The 19291-nt window shown below is 46.6% G+C and overlaps 2 protein-coding genes across 6 annotated transcripts in view; both read right to left on the reverse strand.

Moving 5' to 3' along the window:
- Nucleotides 1–7349, reverse strand: part of SWAP70 (switching B cell complex subunit SWAP70) — a 33114-nt gene extending 25765 nt beyond the window's left edge. Inside the window, exons 1-2 of the mRNA XM_015864055.1 lie at nt 7128–7349; nt 1191–1331 (exon numbers count right to left, since the gene is read on the reverse strand). Coding sequence (XP_015719541.1) covers nt 1191–1331; nt 7128–7226 — 240 coding nt within the window. The 5' untranslated portion in view covers nt 7227–7349. The remainder of the gene's footprint in view (nt 1–1190; nt 1332–7127) is intronic.
- A 2675-nt stretch (nt 7350–10024) lies between these two features.
- WEE1 (WEE1 G2 checkpoint kinase) lies at nt 10025–18550 on the reverse strand. Of its 5 annotated transcripts, none has more exons than XR_001555522.1 (13): nt 17834–18400; nt 16697–16905; nt 16198–16264; nt 15942–16114; nt 14975–15096; nt 14282–14428; nt 13800–13895; nt 13642–13727; nt 13246–13416; nt 13007–13152; nt 12198–12286; nt 10592–10700; nt 10025–10136 (listed from the first exon to the last, which is right to left on the reverse strand). XR_001555522.1 is itself a non-coding variant. In XM_015864046.2 (13 exons), exons 1-12 carry the CDS (start codon nt 18398–18400, stop codon nt 10614–10616), a joined length of 2001 nt encoding a protein of 666 aa, XP_015719532.1. In that variant the 5' UTR covers nt 18401–18550; the 3' UTR covers nt 10025–10271; nt 10592–10613. The 5 variants fall into 5 exon arrangements, 3 of the variants coding, with proteins under 3 accessions (XP_015719532.1, XP_015719533.1, XP_015719534.1); XR_001555521.1 differs by having other exon boundaries at nt 10025–10271; XM_015864046.2 differs by having other exon boundaries at nt 10025–10271; nt 12157–12286; nt 17834–18550.
- Between the last annotated feature and the right edge of the window lie 741 nt (nt 18551–19291).

A 19291-nucleotide genomic window follows, 5' to 3' on the forward strand; every position in this document is an offset into this window, starting at 1 on the left:
CTCTCCCACAGCAAGCAGCCAAGACAGCACGTGGGTACTACTAGAATTTATCTGTGGCCAGCAGCTCCCACACATGGAACAGGGCTGTGTCACTGGGCAGGAGACAGACAGCCTAGAGAGGCAGAGGAGCTTAGCCAGATAGCTGAAGCCTTCCTTATTTCCAACTTGACGGACTGCATCTCAGACACGTATCATATTTTCCACCAGTATTTAACGTAGATTAAAGCAACAGCAAAAGTCATCAAAACGTTGCTAAGGAGCTTGCGTAATCTGCAACTGTCACATGAGTGACTTTCCAGCAGAAGGTCACTTTAGGACTTGATGTTTTAAAAGAAAGCAACCATCGTGTATCTCTGCAGCCACAAATCAAAGTTGGAAGGTTTGGGGTCAGCCTCCAAGAGAAATCAGTGGTATTGAAGCAAGTATGTGTGTTCTGCCCAGACCAATCTCCCAACCAAAGCCGTTAGAAAGGAAGTATGATAGTTCTTTACTTTCACAGATTTCAACTAGAGCTGACACACACAGCCCCCAGCACCCAGCTGTGGCCCAGTGCCTGCCTCTACTTAGAATAAAATGGATTGTGGCAAAGGGGAAACCCTGCTGGCTTTCCAGAGCTTCCCCAGAAACAACAAACATGCAACCACAAAACTCTCAAGAGCGCTGCAACACCAAGGGAAAGAACTCATAAGGCAAAACATAGCAGCGCTCCCTGACATTCCCCACCATAAATATTGTTGGGATCTATTTATTAAAATCTTTCATGAATGGACAGTAAAGATATTTTCCCTGTCCTGTTTGCAGATGAGTTTGTGGCAACAATCTTTTGTGACTGCAGTATGGAGCGGGACAACCTTTAGCTCCAAGCACTCACAAATAATTTTACACTGTGCTGTTTTATTAATATTAACGCATTTCTACACAGGCACAGCATAGAGAACAACAAGATCTAATGGGAAATGGAAACTAAGGAGAGATAGATGAAGTCAAGCAGAGCATACCCTTCCATTTTAAGGCACAGACACCCCAGAGCACTGCCCCAAAACCACCCTGCAGAGACACTCACAGCACAATGCCTTCAGACCAACACGTTTCCTGCAAGCAAAGGCCCGCTCTGTAAGGATGGCATGCTAAGGAAAGACACTAAAAAGAATGATAAAGGGAAAAATGGAACCCAAGAACCTAAAACTTACCTTTTCCAAGATGAATTTGTTTAAATAAGGCATGTAACCCTGATTGGAAACTGGTCCTTCGTCGTCATCCCTAAAGTGTTCTTCCAAGGCCACTGGGTCATGGGGAACATTTAACACTGTGCACAAGTTGTGAGAAAGGACCTGGGGACAGAACAAACATGAGTGACACCACTGTCAGGCTGCGCTTCCTCCAGAGCAGAGCTGTGATGCATGAGACTGCGAGCAGAAAATGGCACCTTCAGTTCTGCCTTGAAGATCTTTCTCAAAAAATGGAAAACACCAACATTTAACTAAAAGGAATTGACCGCAAGGATCTGACTGCTTCCCACAATTACAGTGGTGATTACAAACAGATCCGTTGCTATAGAAGCTGCCCTTTATATGCATGCTCTTATGCATTTGAAAGCCAGGAGAGGCATGGAGAAACAAACACCAAAGTAGCATGGACACTGTGAAGTCAGACAGCGAGGGAAAGTGACCACCAAGAGCTAGCCTGGGAAATTAGAAATAATGATTACCCACTTAAAACCAGCATCGAGGAAAAGGATCCAATATGCCACCATAGGCTCACAAAGAAATGACTATTCCAATTAAAGTATTAACTGTGGGTTTCTGTCATCTGCTTGCTTTTGAGTTACTTTTCAACATTCACCCCAAGTTTTGGATGCTAAAAGAAAAGAGAGGGAATGGAAAGGGTGAGAGCTTAGACGTGCATCTACAGTTTTTATTTTAAAAAGGTATTTGCATGCATAGTGTCAAGAGCTCAACGCCCACCAACTCTCACGTCTGTTCTTGAGAAATGGCCTTCAAGAGGCGACACGCTCCATTAGTTTTAAGGAAGTATAGAATTACTAAAAACTGACTGGCAGCCTATGCATCTTAACTGCTCCAGCACAGGCTGAGCTTTGCACGCCCGAATGGTGCCCACAACAGGAAAGCAGGGCCTGAGTACCAGCTGCTCCCGTGCCACCAGTGCTCTTCTCACACCAACATCCCTTTTGCTTTCGCTCCTCCTCCTCCTGAGCCAGGTCACCCCCTGCACGCTGCCACCCACAGCCCTCACCCTGGGGATGATGCAGGGTTAAGCTTCTGGGGTTGCATATCAGCAGCAGGAGCTGGGTTAAGGATGCAGCTCCACGTGCCCAAGAATGGACTGCGCTGAAAATCGTGAAGAGCCAAAGGCAGAAACACAGGTAAAACAACATTAGGCAGAGGCTGCAAAATAAGACATGGAAGCTTGAAGGCTCCAAAGTCTGAGCAATCAAACACCTGCCACACAACTGCAATGTCTTTTACTTTGTACATTTACTTTTCATATATATGCTAAGGAGACGTACGGAGTCTAAGCACTGATTGGCACAGAGTCCTACAAAGTCAGCCCAAAATAAAAGTTCACTTCAGCAGAGAATTCCTGTTTACACACTCTGAAAGTTTCCATTTCTTTCAGAAAGGCACACATCTCCATAAGAACCACATTCCAATACTTGCAGACCAGTACAAAGCTACTAGATACAACAGCTGCAGTTACAGGAGAATAACAGCATCAGCCTTACTACAACAAAAGCTGTTATTTCCCAAAGTAGCAAAACAGTATTTACAGGATACCACATTTCAGGCTGCTCTCCATAGCAATCTATTCTCTCCAATCTATCCTCATTTTAACAAACAAACTGTACCGAGTGAGTCCTCATGATTCACATGTGGGGGGAAAAATGTGCCATCATGCATGTTTCCCTTTCTATTTAAGGCCTGAGGGATTCCTGACTTTCCGTGGGGGGATCTCACTCTTGCACCTAGGCTACAGTTGCTAATACAGCGGCTGTAAAGGCAGCTAACAAAAAGATCTACAAATGTAACCGATTGAGCACGTTAGCAACATAAGTTACATGTTCAGTAAAGCACTTTCTCATCATATCCCCTCCACGTTACTCCTCCCCCTGGCCTTCCTGCTGTGCTCAGGCTGTCAGAAAGTTAGGTGCTTTCTGCATCCAACAACCAATTACCAGGAAAGAATTCCACTTTCAATCATTTCTAAGGGCTGCCTTATCTGCCATCTCCTCTGTGCCCAGTGCTCTTTTCATAGCTCAGGAAATTCCTCCCCGCCTGCCAAAGCCGCCATTCTTCAACACGGCCCAGCGCCAGCTGAATTCTTCCCTCACAGGGCAACACTGAAAAATGCTGCTCTGAGGTCTCCTTCTGTCTCGCTTTGTTCTTTCAGATCGCATTATCTGCACCATCATAGACTCAGCTTTAACGACCCATTCTCTTTTGTAGAAGCTAAGAAGAAATGAAACGGAGCGAAGCAAACAAAAAAGCTCCGAACAACTAATAGCCGAGGAGCGGATTAATTAGGACAGGAAAATCACCCTGCCATGCAGAAGATCTATCAACCACGAGGTGGTTTTGCACCAGCAAGAGTTACTCCCCAGTGCCGTGTGGTTGCAGGGCAGCTTTCTCCACTCCCAGCACCTGTGGGTCTCTGAATGCTCACCTAACCACCTACAGCTGCAGCAGGTGGATCCAGTGGGGGTCCCCAGGCTGCAGCCCACGATGGGTCATGAACGTTCTGCAAAGTGTCCACAAAGACACTGCTCTCCTTCTTTTTTCAATCAGAAGTTTATAAGAGAGGTGCCCAGGGGCACCAAAGAAATACTGGAAGTGTTTTGCTATGCATACTGATAACCCAGAGCCAAAGGTCTCCGTAGCTACTGCTACAGACTTTGGATGTTGCTTTACCTGGAGGGCTGAACCCCAGCCCAGCTCTATGCACTGAACTGCTGCCCATTGGGCCCTAATGAAACCTCATGCAAGTGGAATTGTCACCACCTGAGCGGCTCCACTTTAACCTTGTCCATAGAATCCACCTGCATTTCTAAGAGGGATGAGAGCTCTGCTACCTCTTGCCCAGTAACACAAATTTGGCCCAGAAAACATCAGGACCATTAAGATGACAGATTATTTCTACAGTGGCTATTAACAGGTTCTTCTGTATTTTTCCTTTCCTTTCTTCTCCATTTTTTGGGGGGTCTCCTCCCTCCCCCGTCTCTCTTCAATGCCTGAAAGCATTGGCAGCACAGACCCTGTCAGCTCCATTCACTGGCCTCGTGTGAATTCCTTCCAGGACATTCTTGGCTCATCTCTCCCCGACATCCATGTCAGCAGCCAGCCCTCCAAAGCAGGCCCTCACAGCGCTTTCTCTTTTCCTCTCCTAATCAGCATGAAATCAGCACCCAGCAGCCCTCAGCACAGCCATGAGGTGTTCTGGCCAGACCACGGCACAGAACCTCTGCAGCACAGCCTTCTTACCCACCACACCTGGGTTCATCAATGTCAGCTTGGCCGCACCATGGCACTTACACCAAGCCCGGTTCCCAGCACTGCACAGTTCATCATGGCCCTGGGGCTGGCTGCCATGAGCCCCGAGTGCAGCCCTGCAGCACAAGTGCAGCCCTGAGTCACCGTGACTAATTTCCTACTGCCCCTCAATGCTGGACAAAACCAATTGTCCCGCAGGGTCCAGCCCGCTCCTCACAGACTCTCAGCCTTTCCAGCGCCTTGCTGCATTGTTTGAAGCCTTCCTCTCCGTCTGACCGGCCCTCTCACCCCAATTACACCATCCTTCCTCTTCCACCAGCCTCTGACTTCCCATTTAGCAGGAGAGCAAAGCGAAGGTAAGAGGCACAATAACCCCATAACATCCCAGCTACGACTAAAGGCCAGTTTAAGTTTTCTAGGTTTCACCAGCAGCTTTGGCTGCCCTCACCTTGCCAGCATGCCTGAGGCCACATCCTGCACCAGCACTGCAGGACTTGGCAAAGCCTGTCCCAATGGCAGCACACGGAGCAAAACAGCCAAATAAACCCCACTGCCAAAGCAGAGAACTCACAGCAACGCAAGGAAGAGCTTCCAAAGACGCAGTAAGAACAAACTGGTAGAAAATATTAGTTCCAATATTACACGTGTTCCACAAGGAGCGTTGCTGGCTAAGTGTAGCTCCATTTAAAGCCACACTCAAGTTCCACTTGGAAAACAGGCTGAACGTTGACACATTCAAGAAACTTTTAAAATAAATCAATTTTTAAATGGCAGAATGAAAGAGAGACTGGGTTTAAATGTAGGAAAGCAAGTATTTGCATGAAGCTCATCTGAACCTCAACACAGCTATAATTTCATCCACCACAATGATACCTCAGCGCTGCTATAGCAGTGTTTGAAAGTTCCGTAACAAAACGATGATTATGTCCATATTTAAACATGTAATTTATGAAAAAAAAAAATCTAAAATAAAACTAAAAACAGCTCTGCTGGTGTAGAAAGCTGGTAACATCTATAGCTGTAACAGTAAAACTTCTGGAGATTACTTAGGACCTTCTGTACATCCATGCCAGTACCTTACACGGGATTACACAACTCAGAGATCCATGGTCAATAAGCTTTCCTACTGTGAAGGGAAGCTCTGTGTGTTAAAATACAGCATGCTGCTCTCTGAAAACAAATGGATTTTCACCGAACTTCTTCATAATGAAAGATTCATTAAGTTATTATACACGTTTTGTATTGCTGCTGATCTCTGCTAACCTGCTTACTCCAAGTCTCTTCTCTCCGCTTTATAGGGGTGGTACTCCTTATTTGTTGTAAACCTGGACAAGAAACACAGCACCACAAAATAACTCCTTGGTACAACACAGCCCCAAGTCAACGAGGCAGAGCTCCTGCCCTACCACCCCAATAGCTACAGCTGTCCAAACACATTTTCTCCATAGTAGGACCATTGGTTCAGCATCCACACTCATCCCCTGCCACAAAAAGGCTGCAGAAGAACACTGCCTACTGCCAGGTTCCCTGAACACAAACTCCTGCTGGCTATGGAAAAGCAACAGCCTCATTTCAGCTCCCCAGGTGCCACTCCCCCACAAGCCTTTGCACCAGAGGCAACTGCACAGAACCACCAAAGCCCATTGCTTTTCCATGCTTGTTTAGTTTCCTCTCCCATTTCTCTTTTATCTTTTTTTATACACGGGCATTTGCAGGCATGGGATGCTAACAAGATCAATAACCATGCTTTGGTTTGGAAGCACAACTGTTCTTCTAACACACAGCATGTCAACCAATGATCCGAGCACAAACACAGACACCACAGGTGGAGCACGGGCCCCTTCTCCTCCCACACCCTCACCCAGTGCTCACAAACTGCTGCTCCCCACCTGGTGCCACCTCCCGGTGATTGCAGCACAGCAATCACAGCCCTGCACATGAGGGAGCACGGTAAGAGCAACTCCGTTCTAAAATGAAAGAAGGAAAAGCCCTACACACGAGCCAGGCCAGCCCCACGGCCCTACACAAAATGGAGAAGAGGAAGGGGCTGCCCACAGCCAGCCACACGCTGCGGGTGCTGCATCACACTGCCCGTGGCAAGGCCGATCCACAGAGCATCCAAACCCAGCAGACGTGGAAACTCCACAGTAACAAGGAGCCACAGTTCCAGATGGCAACAGGTGTTGTGCTCTTATTCAAGATATTTGTTTATCCAGATCACTGCTATTATTGCCGGGCCAAGGCAGCCCCATAAAGCAGGGCCAAGACGGGACCAGGCTCGGCAAGCTGCCTGGGAGCTCTCTTTAGAGCACAACCATCACTTCAGAGCTCGAGCGACGAAAGAAAGGCACAGTTGGAGCCTCCTGGCTAATTCTACCGTGCGAACCCGAATAACAGAGCGCAGTGCAGCCCCGCTCTCCCCTTGGCAGGACACATCCCACTTGCGCGAAGCCACGCGGGCCGCGGACAGACTAGAGGGGCTGCACGTGGGGGGCAGCACCACAGAGCGCGGTCCCGGCCCCGCCGCGCGGACGGCGGCCTCGAGGCAGGAAAAGCCACTGACGGCCCCAGCGGCCGCGTGCCCCCGGTCGGTCCGGCCGCCCCGCCCCAGCCCCGCCTCACCTTGAGCTGCGACTTCGAGACCTTCCCGCTGCGGTCGAGATCGAGCGCGGTGAAGGCGTGCCAGATGGCCTTCAGCAGCTCCTCCTTGAGGCCCACCATGGCCGGCCGCCTGCCGACACCTCACTCCTGCCTGCGCTCCGGATCGGGCTCTCCCTTCCCGTTGCCCGCCGCCGCCGGGCCCGCCCCGCTCCGCCCCGGGGGCGGGAGCCCAGCACGGCCCGGCCGCCACAGGCGCCTCCCCGAGCAGCGCTGAGGGAGCCGGGCACGCGGCAGAGCTCGGGGCGGGCTGCACGAGAGCGGGGATTGGTGCCTGCCCGCATGTGCAGCTGAGCAGCCAACAGCACAAAGCAGAGCGCAACTAAGTTCATGAAACGTCAGAGGGAAAGCTAATAATTAGCTCTGAGCATCGACCTTATGCTTTATATGCAAACTCCTAGTTTTTGTTTTGCAGTAGATGTGAAAGGAGGAAATCTGCAAGCTTCTCTTCAGTTACTGTGCATTTACGTGACACGGTTAAATCCTCTGCTTGCTTCCTGCCCAGCTGATAGGCAGCAGCCCACGCTCCAGTATTTCATTAACACCGGTTCCTGTGAGCCTCACCTGATCCATCTTGTGGTGAGCTGATCAAAAAGAAGCATACAAGTTAGGTATAAAACGAATACACTGTTTTGTGTACATGCACACACACAAGATTCACTTTGTTTTACATTTACGTGATAGAACCAATAGAGTGAAGCCATTGAAGCTGAAGTTGATACACAGACAAGCTTTCAGCTCAACAAACTGTGGTTTATGTGGAAACACAAAGTTCAGGACTAACTGCAGCCAGTCACAGGTGTGACTGTGGGTTATTTTAAGCATTAAATTGGAGCAGCCTGGGTCTCCCTCCAACAAACAATCTGCATTTAAAACCTTTGAAGATAACATTGGCACAGTCTGCAGAACTCTAATTAACAGAGATCGCACTTACCCACAAAGCCCTTGATAGCGCTGCCTAAACTAATTTGCTTGCATTATTCATGTGACAAAAGTAAGTTGTGATGCAACTTGACACACTTCTGCTTTTCTTGGAATCTGAGATCTCAGCAACTCTGTTTTACAAGCTGTGCTTATTCTAATCTTGTTTGCTCACCCTGGTTAAAGCATGACTGAAGTGTGCTGGGAGGTGAGGAAGGGAAAACTGGCTCAGTCTCAGAGTGACTCACTTTCAGGAAAAAGCTTTACTTAGACCCTGCTGAGGCCCAGCCCTAAGAGGTCACTTCTCTCTTCCTCCTCCCCCTCTAGAAGCTTAATTACTCATTACCTAAACATTTAAGTATTTGTCTGGGCGGTTCTAATGAGAGTAAAGACTATACACTTAAAATGTCACTAATTTTGTCTTATGTCACTGAGTCATTTTAAACATCATCAAGGAAAGAATTCAGACACGCTGGTAATGCTCAGGTTTTGCTCATTATTAACTCAGAGAACGTCATCCCAAACTGGGACTGGAAGAGTCATTTTCATTCTCAGCAAAGCCACACTGAAGTAAACAGAAACCAAAGGCCTTTAGTAATGCTTTTTTTGCCTTCTTTGAAGAAAACTATTTCTAGAACCTGTCATTTCACAGCAAGATTTCAATAGAAAATAAATCTAAAGCAAATGTCAATGTTAAATGATCAACACGTTGCAGTTTCTGAATGGAATAGCCCCACTCTTAACAAGTCTCAAACACTGAAGGTAGGGTGAGAAGAAGCAGTGAGCATATGTGGTATGATACTGCAGTCGGTCCTCAGATCTCTAGATTATTTCTTCAATTATTTTAAAACCCATTTTGGCTCTGGCCTTACAACACACACCCCCAAATGTTCTCACTGAAACTACATAGAAACTAAGTATGAAAATCATTTTAGGTGAAATAAGCAGCAGCACTGGATACCAAGTGAAATGTTAGCTCAGTCTCACCTACAAAAAGCAGTTCATCTGATGTTTGCTTCTAAGATTCTTAGAGCAGCCCTTACAGATATTCCAGCATAATACACTTAGATACACTTTTCAGCTATTTTATACACATGCTTTTTCAATCACACTTTAATAGAGGTAAAATATGGAGCACTAAGTTATCTTTTCAGCCCATTCCTGTTCACAAGCATCTTAGTCTACATTTGTAGTTAAGAGAAGAATGCAATGGAAAACTCAGCATCTGAAGTCATCTTTGAGCTTGTATAAGTCAGGTCTTCGAACATGCTAAATAGTAATAAACTGCTTCCTGTTTAATTAGGCACAGTAATACTCTCTCCTTGAGGTCCCTCCCTTTCCCTTACCCCAGTCCTGTACATTGAAGGTGATAACATCTTCACACAAACCCAAGTGTTTAAACAGAAGTGGAACTTTAATTTCCTACGTGCTGTCCCGCTCCCTGCAGTTTCTTCAGCCAATAACCTGTGTCAGCTCAGCAGCCTCCAACTGGGGGAGCTAGAAGCTCTCAGATGGTCACTGAAAAAAGAGAAGGCTCCTGCAGAGAGGAGCTGCACGTTTGACTGTTTCTGGTCATTGCTTTAGAACAAGCCCTTCCAAACAGCAAGGCCATCGGTAAGCAGCACAAGTGCTGAGAATTATTAAACCTGCACATTTTAAACGTATATCAAAATTACACGATACTGCCATGATTTCACTGTACTTTTCCAAGCCTGCAGAAATGCAAAGTGTGAAGATGAAAAAAAGATTTATCACTTATCTAAAGTACTGTTGATAAGAGTGCTTAATCACTACTGCCAAACAAACAATGATTTCTAATAGTGAGGGAAATGCCATACTAGCACGCAATGAATGTTTTGCTAGACATTCATTGACTATTTTGTCTAGCGGGTGTTGCTGAAGACCGCTAAACACTTGAAAGACAAGGTCACAACATCAGCTGTAGGGAGCACATGGGTTTATTTTGTCTTGATTTAAATTCAGTTCAACCACGACACAACTCTGATGGATTGCAGCACTGGATTCAGATTCAGGCAGAATAGGAGCATATTTCTAGAGGAGACAAGGATGTAAAATACCAGCTTTATAGTTATGTTAAGGTTCTCTGTACCTGTAGTTCTTCAATAAGTCAGACACTCTGATCTCAGCAGTCAGAGTACTACAATAGCTCTGCTTTGCAAAACGAACCTATTAAAAAATAAAAATCACAAGAAAAATAGAAGTAATAACACAGGTATTGCGAATAACATTTGCCTCCCAGTTCTGGTACTTGCTGCTTTAACCAAGATCAAACTCTTCTGAAAGCAATCTAAAAACTCACTAAGTAGGCTCGTCAATGAAGTCTTTATTGCATTTAATGTAGCTCTCCTCTTTACGTATACTACATACGTGTATTTTACTTCCACGCCATAGAAAACGTGCTCTTATCACATTCCAGTTCCTACCAGTTTCCCTCCAAGCTTCTGCATTAACAGTTCTCTTCCCACTCAGCAGCTTTCCCTCCTTACCTCAGAAGCAGCGGGACTTCCTTCACAGTCTGCCCAAGTCTTCAAGTCCAGTACACCGAGTTCCAACTCCAGTGTCTTCAGCTTCCCACCTCGCAGCACCTTCCTGAAGCTGTAGAGACAGACTGCTGTTGATATACACTAGCACAGGCAGACTGTTGCTTTTGCCCCAATGTGACTATTGGTGACTCCCACTCACAATAGCGAGGGACTCGCAAATTGCTACATAGCAACAAGAAGCAAATCTAACCCAGCCTTGGATTGTTCCTAAATCAACATCTCATTTCCACAATTATAAAGTTTAAATAAGCATAGGACACCACTAAACACAACTTTTAACTTTAATATTCAAATTCAACACTAGTAAAAACAAACAGAGCACAAATGGGAGAAACACCGTTTACACTAAAATGAATTAAGAGACAAGCCAGTTATTGGAACAGTTCTATCTTTTAGTAACATCTGTTAACCTAAAGCCAACATCAGTACAAGTTTCAATGGCCACATTCTGTTTGTTTGGGAATTTCAAACTGAGCAGTTAAAATGTTTCTGTTGGCATCCCAGACTGCATTTATAGCATAGCGCACTATATGCACAGTTCAACTTATGTACATAACGATGAAGAACAACCTCAACACTTACGCTAAACAATTATTTACAGGTATTTCAACATTTAAAAAAATATACAAGAGCCTCAAGAATGAAAAACTGAAGAGAATACCAACATTTAGAGAACCTTATTAAAAGGATTACAGAACATCAATAGCCAAGACATTAACAATTGCACTACACTAATACAGAGTCCAAGTTTACATTGGTGCATTATTTCACAATGCACTAGCTTCAAGAGGAAAATGCTGCCTTCACTAAAACGCAGCTTAGATTTGATTCACGTAATTGTTTTAACAAGAAGCCTATTAACACAAGAATGATTGTTTTAATGCTACAGTTTACAGCGAGGACAAAACACTAAAATAGCAGCAGTTCCACATGGCACTTAATTCCACAGGTTTCTAAGCTGTGGTTTATGCAATGCCTACAAAGTGCTCCCAGTTGAATATACAAATAAAATTCACAATAGAAGTCTACCTGACATCAGGTACACCGAGCATAGGTGGCCTTAAAGCCCGTCTGTCAAAACTTATTCCCCTCTGCTCCAAAACCAGTAACACAGCAAGTCCCCTTCCCTCCTTCTTAAAGATCATTAGGGATAGTACTTGTCATTACGATGCTGTAACACCAAAAAGCAGCACACCACTATAGTGGTTAACCCTGGGGCGATGTAACATCTAACAGTGTAACTGAAATGTTCGTGGATTAACATCCAGGATCCTCTACAGATAGTAACCGAGTCCATTATCTCAAATGGCCACTACAGCTCATCAGCCATATCGTAGAAATTAAAAACCCAGAAGCAATTCCTGTAAAAGTAGCGACACTGTTCAGACAGGACAAGAAACCAGGAATTGAACGTTCCCTTCAAATCCTCAGGCTTCAGTCCAGCAGAGATGCTAGAGCCATTCTCAGTAGTTCTTTTGGACCTCAGTTCAGTATATAGTAAGACTAACTGAGCGGTTCATTTTCTTGCCAATGAGTCGAGATGGTCTACTTTGTGTCGTAGATCTGGTTGTCATTCTGTCAGTGAACAGAGCTCTCTCCTCAGCTGCAGCCTTTGCCATCTGTGCCTTCTTCAGCTCTCTGCAAGACATTGGAAGCCACAGTTTAGCAAAGCACCAGTGGGAGTCTACGTGCATGTCACAGTAAGTGCTTCAGATTAGTCGCAGCAGTTCAGAACTAAAGATTTGCCATCCATTTGGGATAAAAACTCTTAACAGTTCCTCAATGGCTTTTGCTTGTGTTTATAGAAGCCAAAATACCCGCTGGAATGGAAGTGTGTATACACAACATAGCTCACTAGTTTTTCTAACCTTATCTAATACCTATTTCAACTCTGTTTGTCATCAGTCCTAACTGAATGGAGAAAAATTGTTAAGTTGCATGTTTTCATTCAACTGGCAAATTCTATTCCTTTAAGCCAGAGTGTTATCAACACCAGTGTCCCATCGCATCCTCTGCACATGAACACTGTGCCAATTCACTGAAATAGTACAATCCATTTTAAAAATGTACTTTCTTAAAAGACTGGATGTCAGTCACACATGCACACATCTACCCGTCCATCACACCAATACTTGGGAATTAAGATCTACAGCACGTACCTATTCTTCCCTAGAAGTCTAATCTTGAATTCTTCCTTCCACTGAAGGACACAGTACAAGAGCTGAGTTACCTCAGCAAACCTGTCCCTTACAGACCTGCACAGCCTGTCAAATTATTCCTTCTGCATTCAATCATAACCATCCCATGAAAAACGGTATGAAACTGAGTTACATTTAAGCACCCCGAGGAATTACTTACTTCTGCAAAAGTGAATTTTTGAATTTCTCAGCGTTCAGCTCTATCCGCAGCTGCTCTGCGCTCTTCTTTGCAGCAGACAGCAGCACTGAATGCTTGACAAGCGCCACAGCTGAAGGTCTTTTCTCCGCATCAGGACTGATCATAACCTTGGAAAAAAGAAAATAAGTCATCCTAGTTAAGGCCACTAGTACAGGAATAAACTGCACAAATCAGTGAGCGGCTGGAACAAGAGTGCTTACTTTTAGTAACTCCAGAAGTTCTTGGGAAAGCACTTGTGGTATTCTTGGTAGTTTTCCTTGTCGAATTTCATGCCATTGGTCACCGTTAGTCGGAAGAGGTTCAGCCCCAGCAGCACAGACAACAGTTAGAGCAAGAGCAAAAATATCTGCTTTTGGCAAATGAGTGTAATTCTTTAAAAATAAAGAAGAATAAATTTATTAGACACTATCCAGTAATAAAAAGAAATCTGACAGACTGATGAGTACTGAACACACACACATTATGTTTCCACCAGTGTTCAGGGAGAAATCATTTACAAGTTTCTCCCTGAGCAAGGAGGTGGCAGACAACAAATCACCACAGAGAAAGCAGCACACAGATCAAACACAACTATCTTCCACAAGAAGGATAGCTACCTCCTGCAGGACTTCATTGGCAAGGAAACGGCTGTCACCTTCTTCCACTTGTGGACTCGATACCCGAGTTACATGACCAAGGTCACCTGCAAAAACATGAAGTTATTTCTCAGGAATGCACGTGATGCAGCTCTCAAGCACAAGTAGCTGCTTCTTACCTATTTTAAATATGACTCTATCAGATGACCACTCTTCATCATCACCTTCTTCTGCAGTTGTATTTGGCAACGATGTCCTGGATATGAAAATGTTACCTGAAAAAGAATACAACTGTTAAAAAACCATATTTGTGTCCAATTTTTGCTTCACCCATTTATCTTAGCCATGCAGAAGTTTCAGTTGCATACCCAACTCCTCAAGCAAGAAATTACAGCACACAAACGCACACACTCACTTTGTGCCTCTCTGCTGGGAGAACAGCCAAATTTTATGCAAGAGTCAATTACACAAAAAAGATCCAAGATAAACTCATTAACAGTTCAAGTTTGCTTGCCAACTTCATAACTGACATCTTTCTACCGCTACTTAGAACTTCAATTAACAATTCACACTTAATAAAGCATGGTTAACTACTCATTTGTCTACAGAAGATTAAGTTTACTGAAGAAGCTATCAGTAGATTAAAGCAGTTAATGCTTACTAGGTTTGATGTCCATGTGTACCAGTGACATTGAATGTATGTACTTTAAGCCTCGAGCCACCTGAAGCAGTAGGTCCTTCAGCTCTGGCTCAGTAAAATAACGCATGTTCCTGTAATTCTCACTTATGGCATCGGCTAAACTGCCACCTAGAAGAGACATTAAAGAAAACAATTTTTTACATCAGACAATTGAGAAAGTAATGACTCCAAAATTTACATACAACTGACTTCCAGAATTAGTAGCAACTCCATCATCAAGAATTTGCTGATGATGCACAGGAAATGTAAAATCAAGCATCACCTCTTTTATAGCAATGCAATGTATTCCTTCCACCTCCCCCCCCCCCCCACACACACACACACACACTTTTTCCAGGGAAAAACCTTTCCTCACTCTTCCAGCTTGAGATACTATTCAAAAGAAGGCACAGCTTTACTGCTCACAAACACCTAGAGTAGCTCCAATATTCTTGAAAGCTTCACACCACCTGAAATTTTGCTGTTATTGCTTCATGTACCTGTTATCCCTTTTGCAACAGAAAGGAACACATAAAACACACCTGAGACAACGACAACACCAGCTATGTGTAGGGCAGTCAGATCTTGCTTAATGCTTGCAATTTGTAGATACCTGGGTATCTCCAAAAATCAGGTTATTAAACAAGTTCAGGTCAACTGATAAGCAGTACTTACCATTGCAGTATTCATTCTGTATAAGCATATGATCATCTTCGGCCCATGCAGAGTAGTATCTTACTACGTGAGAATGCTGCCCCAGAACTGCATGTGCATAAACCTCTCTTAAAGCATTTTGCCTGTTGCAGTCACAAAAAAACAGCACATAGGAATGTTATGAGGTAAAATTAGTTCCATTTCAGTTTGATATAGAAACACATTGTAACATCACCCCCTTCTACCAGCTCAGGTCTTTAAATAAAAATCTTAACATTCATCTCTGTGGCACCTTCCATTGGGTTTGTATTTATGTCCAACCAGCTAAAGCCATTTATTTTGCATCAGAAGACACTGAACATTAAAAATCAGGCTTTGTTGCAGGTGATTCTTGATGCCACTTGCATTACTTGCTTTCCAGCCATTCTCAGCAGCAAGTTTTCCGAAGCACATCATTGAAGTTTCAGGGAAAAAAAAAAGATCAGAATCATAAGCCGGGACTATAAATAAGTTTCTGGGCCATGAGCACAATTGAATAATTCGAACTCCTCTTGTGTAGGCCTGGTATGCAATTTTGGGCAGCACACTACAATAAAACTACTTAACACTGGGGAAAAAAAAGTCAGGAGGAACATCAGGCTCACCCAAAAAACACCTGCCAAGCTGTATGTCACTCAGACATACCCAGCACACACGAGCACCCAGTTGTGGGAACACTGCTTTCCTCTCCTAACTCAAAGATCAGCACTGCACGGCCTATTCATACAGTACCCTCCTGCCAGTAATGCAAGGGAACATTATCTTTTTATTTCCAGATGAGAGCAAACTGTTTCCATTTAGAATACTGGGGTAAATGAGTTGTGGTCAAATGACTTCTATTCCCCAGTTTCTAAGTCTGTACAGTATTTAGAAGAAAAACAAACCAACAAACCAATCACACGCACAAAAAAGCACTAAAAGGTGGCTTGTAAGAGTAGGAAATACTCACTCATCCACTGAGCCTGCCAAGGGCTTCTTGGATCTTTTAATAGCATAAATGCAGCCATCCAGCCTCTTCACACATTTAAATACAGAACCAAATTCACCAGATCCAATCTTCTCCAGCTCGTGAAATTCAGTTGCATATCGTGACTTCATATTACTTTCTGTTATTGTGATCCTCTGCAGAGATTAGAAAAGAAAATATTAAGGTGTGCAGACATGCAAAGTGCCAAAACCCACAACAAGCTCTAAACATTCATTACCTTAGCAGGTCTGATAACTTCATCTTCAGGCTCTCCATCACTCGCTTCCATGTCCTCTCCACAAGAGCTGGAATTCACACTTGTTAGTTTTGCAGAATTAAAACAGATTTACAATTCAAGTCTAACAACTACTGACTGTTTGGAGATTCAGCTCTCCCACTCCCCTCAGGTTTAGTCTAACTGAATGAGGTGTTTATAAGGAGAAAGTCAAAACAAAAACCATAAGCAGCTCAAGCACCATTGTTATTTCACACCAGCACTCAGTGTGTTTGCCCTTCCTCAAGAAACAGCCATGTGTGCAGTCTGGACACAGCCTGATCTTTCTCCACCACGTACTAACCAGAAGATCTAATACTAAACAGTTCTTCCACACTACCACAAATCTCAGATGCACAAGCTCGAAAGCTCTTTTTCACATTGCTAACAGATTGGTAAAGAAAACTATTCTTACAGAAGCAGCTCAAGACAAATTTCACAAAGAAAGAAATACATTACTCACTCATTCCAGTGTGTTCTCTTCCTCCTTCGACACTGCCCTTCAGAGTTGTGAAGGAACATGGAATCGGGAGTGAAGGGATTAATATTCACATGAGGTGTTTGTCTAATATTTGAGTCTTGCTTCTCTGACCTCCCAGCGTTCATAAATAAGGAGCCTCCTCGGAGTTTGACTGAGCTGGAGCCCAGTCCTTGGGCTTTAGAAAGCAAACTCTGTATTTAAAAAACAGAAAAGGCATTTATGGTTTTAATATTGCTTTAGACACAACGAGTCACAAGGGGATTTTCATATAAATGATACGGAGGTGAGACTAGACACCGGGCCACGAATTCCAATGACAGGCTTTAAGCAAAAACCGACCATCTACAAGTCGAAGGGTTGTTCATTAAATCGGGCACAGAAGCCCGCAGCCGGGTCTCCCGAGGATGCTGACCGCTGTCCTACTGCATGGCCAGCAGCAGCACCGCATCCAACCAGCTCCTACCGAGCCCGAATGGAACGTCAACACTCCGAGCGTCCCAGCCCTGCTCTCCAAACCCAAACTAGACGGAGACAGTCAAGGTTCTATGGAACCTCAGCACGGTTTGCGTTCCCGCTGGATAACGTCACCGATTTTCTCGAATTCCAAAGGTAACCTCCGGGATAACCGGCGGGGAATTTGGGTTCTGATCTAAAGTTCTCCGCCGGAACTCAGCGTTAAGCTGTTTGCTTTAAGTGTCACAGGAAAGACGCTCGTATCTCTAAAAGGTTCGCTACTACTCAGCGTAAGCCCATCATCCTTCTAGGCCTTATCTAGACGGGACACTACGCCGCCGGGAAAACCTCAGCAACGGTGAAAGTTGGAAGAAAAACAAAAACCCGACCGCCAAAGTGACCGTGCCGACAGAGCGCTGCCACGTTACCGCTCCGTGCCTCGGCCTTCCCCACGAGCACGGGACGGGCACGGCGCCTCGTTCCGGCCGCTCCTCACGTGTCGGCCCCGCTGTGCGCCGCGCCGTGCGGAGCGGATGGGAGCGCCCCCCGCCCGACACAACCGCCACGGCCGCGCCCGGCCCCGCATTCCAACCGCCGGACGCGAGGGGCGCCGCCCCCCCCGCCCGGTAACGGCCGCCCCGCCCGGCCCGTCGCTGTGCCGCTCACCTTGGGGGTGTGCGGCGTGTCGAACAGCCGCAGCTTGCGGAACGTCTTGTGCGGCGGCGTGCCGGGGTACTCGGGCAGCGGGGAGCCGGGCTCGTCGCTACGCGGGCGGCAGCCGCCAGCCGCGGGATGCGGAGGGGAGCGGCCGGCCGAGCGGCGGCCCTTGTGCGGGGGCGGCGGCGACGGCGACCCGGCCATGAAGTAGGAGCCGGGAGACTTGACGGGAGACGAGCCGAAACCTTCCTCCTCCCACGAGTCCCCCTCGTCCGGCAGCGGCGCGGCCGCGGGCTCCATCATCTCCTCCTCCTCCTCCTCCTCCTCCAGCAGGGGCGGGCCGCCCCGAGCCGGGGTGCGGGCGACGGAGAGCGGCGAGTCCGCCTCCTGGAAGGCCGAGTCCTCGCCGGTGCTGTTCCCGCTGCTGCCGCCCTCCTCCTCCTCCTCGTCTTCGTCCTCCTCCTCGCAGTCGCTGTGGCCGCTGAGGAACAGCAGCTTCTGCCGGATCGGGGCGGCCGCCCGTCGGGCCGAGACCCGCCGCGGCGGCGCCGTGGGCTGCAGGCTGAGGAAGCTCATGGCGGCTCGGCCCCGCTCACGGCCGCTGCTCCGCTCCGCCCTGCTGGCGGTATCGGCTGCTCCTCGCGGCGCTGCCCCGGGCACGGCGGCACCTCGCGCCGTTCGGACTCCGCGGCTTTCCCGCGACCGTTAGTCACGTGACACGCACGCCAGCCAATGGCGCCCGCCCCCTCCGTTTGAAAACACGGCGGGCGGGGGCGGAGCTGCGCGCGATGACGTCACGGGGCGCTTTGGCGCGAACCGGGACTGCGGGGGGGGCGGGGCCGGGACCGACACGGCTACGGCTACAGGGCGGGACGGCGCCATCTTGAGCGCGGGGCGCAGCTGCACCGGGAGCGCCGCCCGGTCTGCGATCTCGGAGATAAGGGTGAAACACACGGTTAATAACAACGTTAGTGCGCAGCCATGTCTGCCTTGATAACTGCTGCTGCCTCAGCTCCGGGAGCAGAGCCCCTGGGGCAGACCTGGTACCGCACAAACATAACAAGTGCCTCACTAATTTGGCCTCGCATTAATTTGGCCATTGCCGTGACTCAGTGCCTCCCCACACTCCCAGCTCATGCACAACGAGGTGGTGTTGCTCAGAGCTCCACCATCATGTCCAAGAATGCCATCAGTTTTCCTTCTGACACAGTGCAGAGGGATGTTTCCAATTCAGCGTCATATCCCATACACTCCTCGCATTGTGATCACCTGAAAACTGAAGGCAGACAATGTAACCTATGAAAGAACAACCGGGCATCATTCACACAGAGATGGCTACACCAAGCCAAGTGCTGTACAAACACTTGCCCTGCAATAATTCAGAACTACAGTAATTCAAAACGTGAATGCACCGTGCGGCAGATACCAACTGAAGTATTTGAGTTTCAAGATAGATGGAACACAAAA

This window comes from Coturnix japonica, chromosome 5, assembly GCF_001577835.2.
Source record: "Coturnix japonica isolate 7356 chromosome 5, Coturnix japonica 2.1, whole genome shotgun sequence".
Classification (NCBI taxonomy): Eukaryota; Metazoa; Chordata; class Aves; order Galliformes; family Phasianidae; genus Coturnix; species Coturnix japonica.

Coding starts and splice junctions, on each gene's coding strand:
- WEE1 (XM_015864046.2), bottom strand. CDS start 18,400: ATGAGCTTCCTCAGCCTGCAGCCCACGGCGCCGCCGCGGCGGGTCTCG. Junction 12,287..13,006: donor AAAAATTCACTTTTGCAGAA/GTAAGTAATTCC, acceptor AATGTCTTGCAG/AGAGCTGAAGAAGGCACAGA. Junction 10,701..12,156: donor GCAAGAAAATGAACCGCTCA/GTTAGTCTTACT, acceptor CTGTCTCTACAG/CTTCAGGAAGGTGCTGCGAG.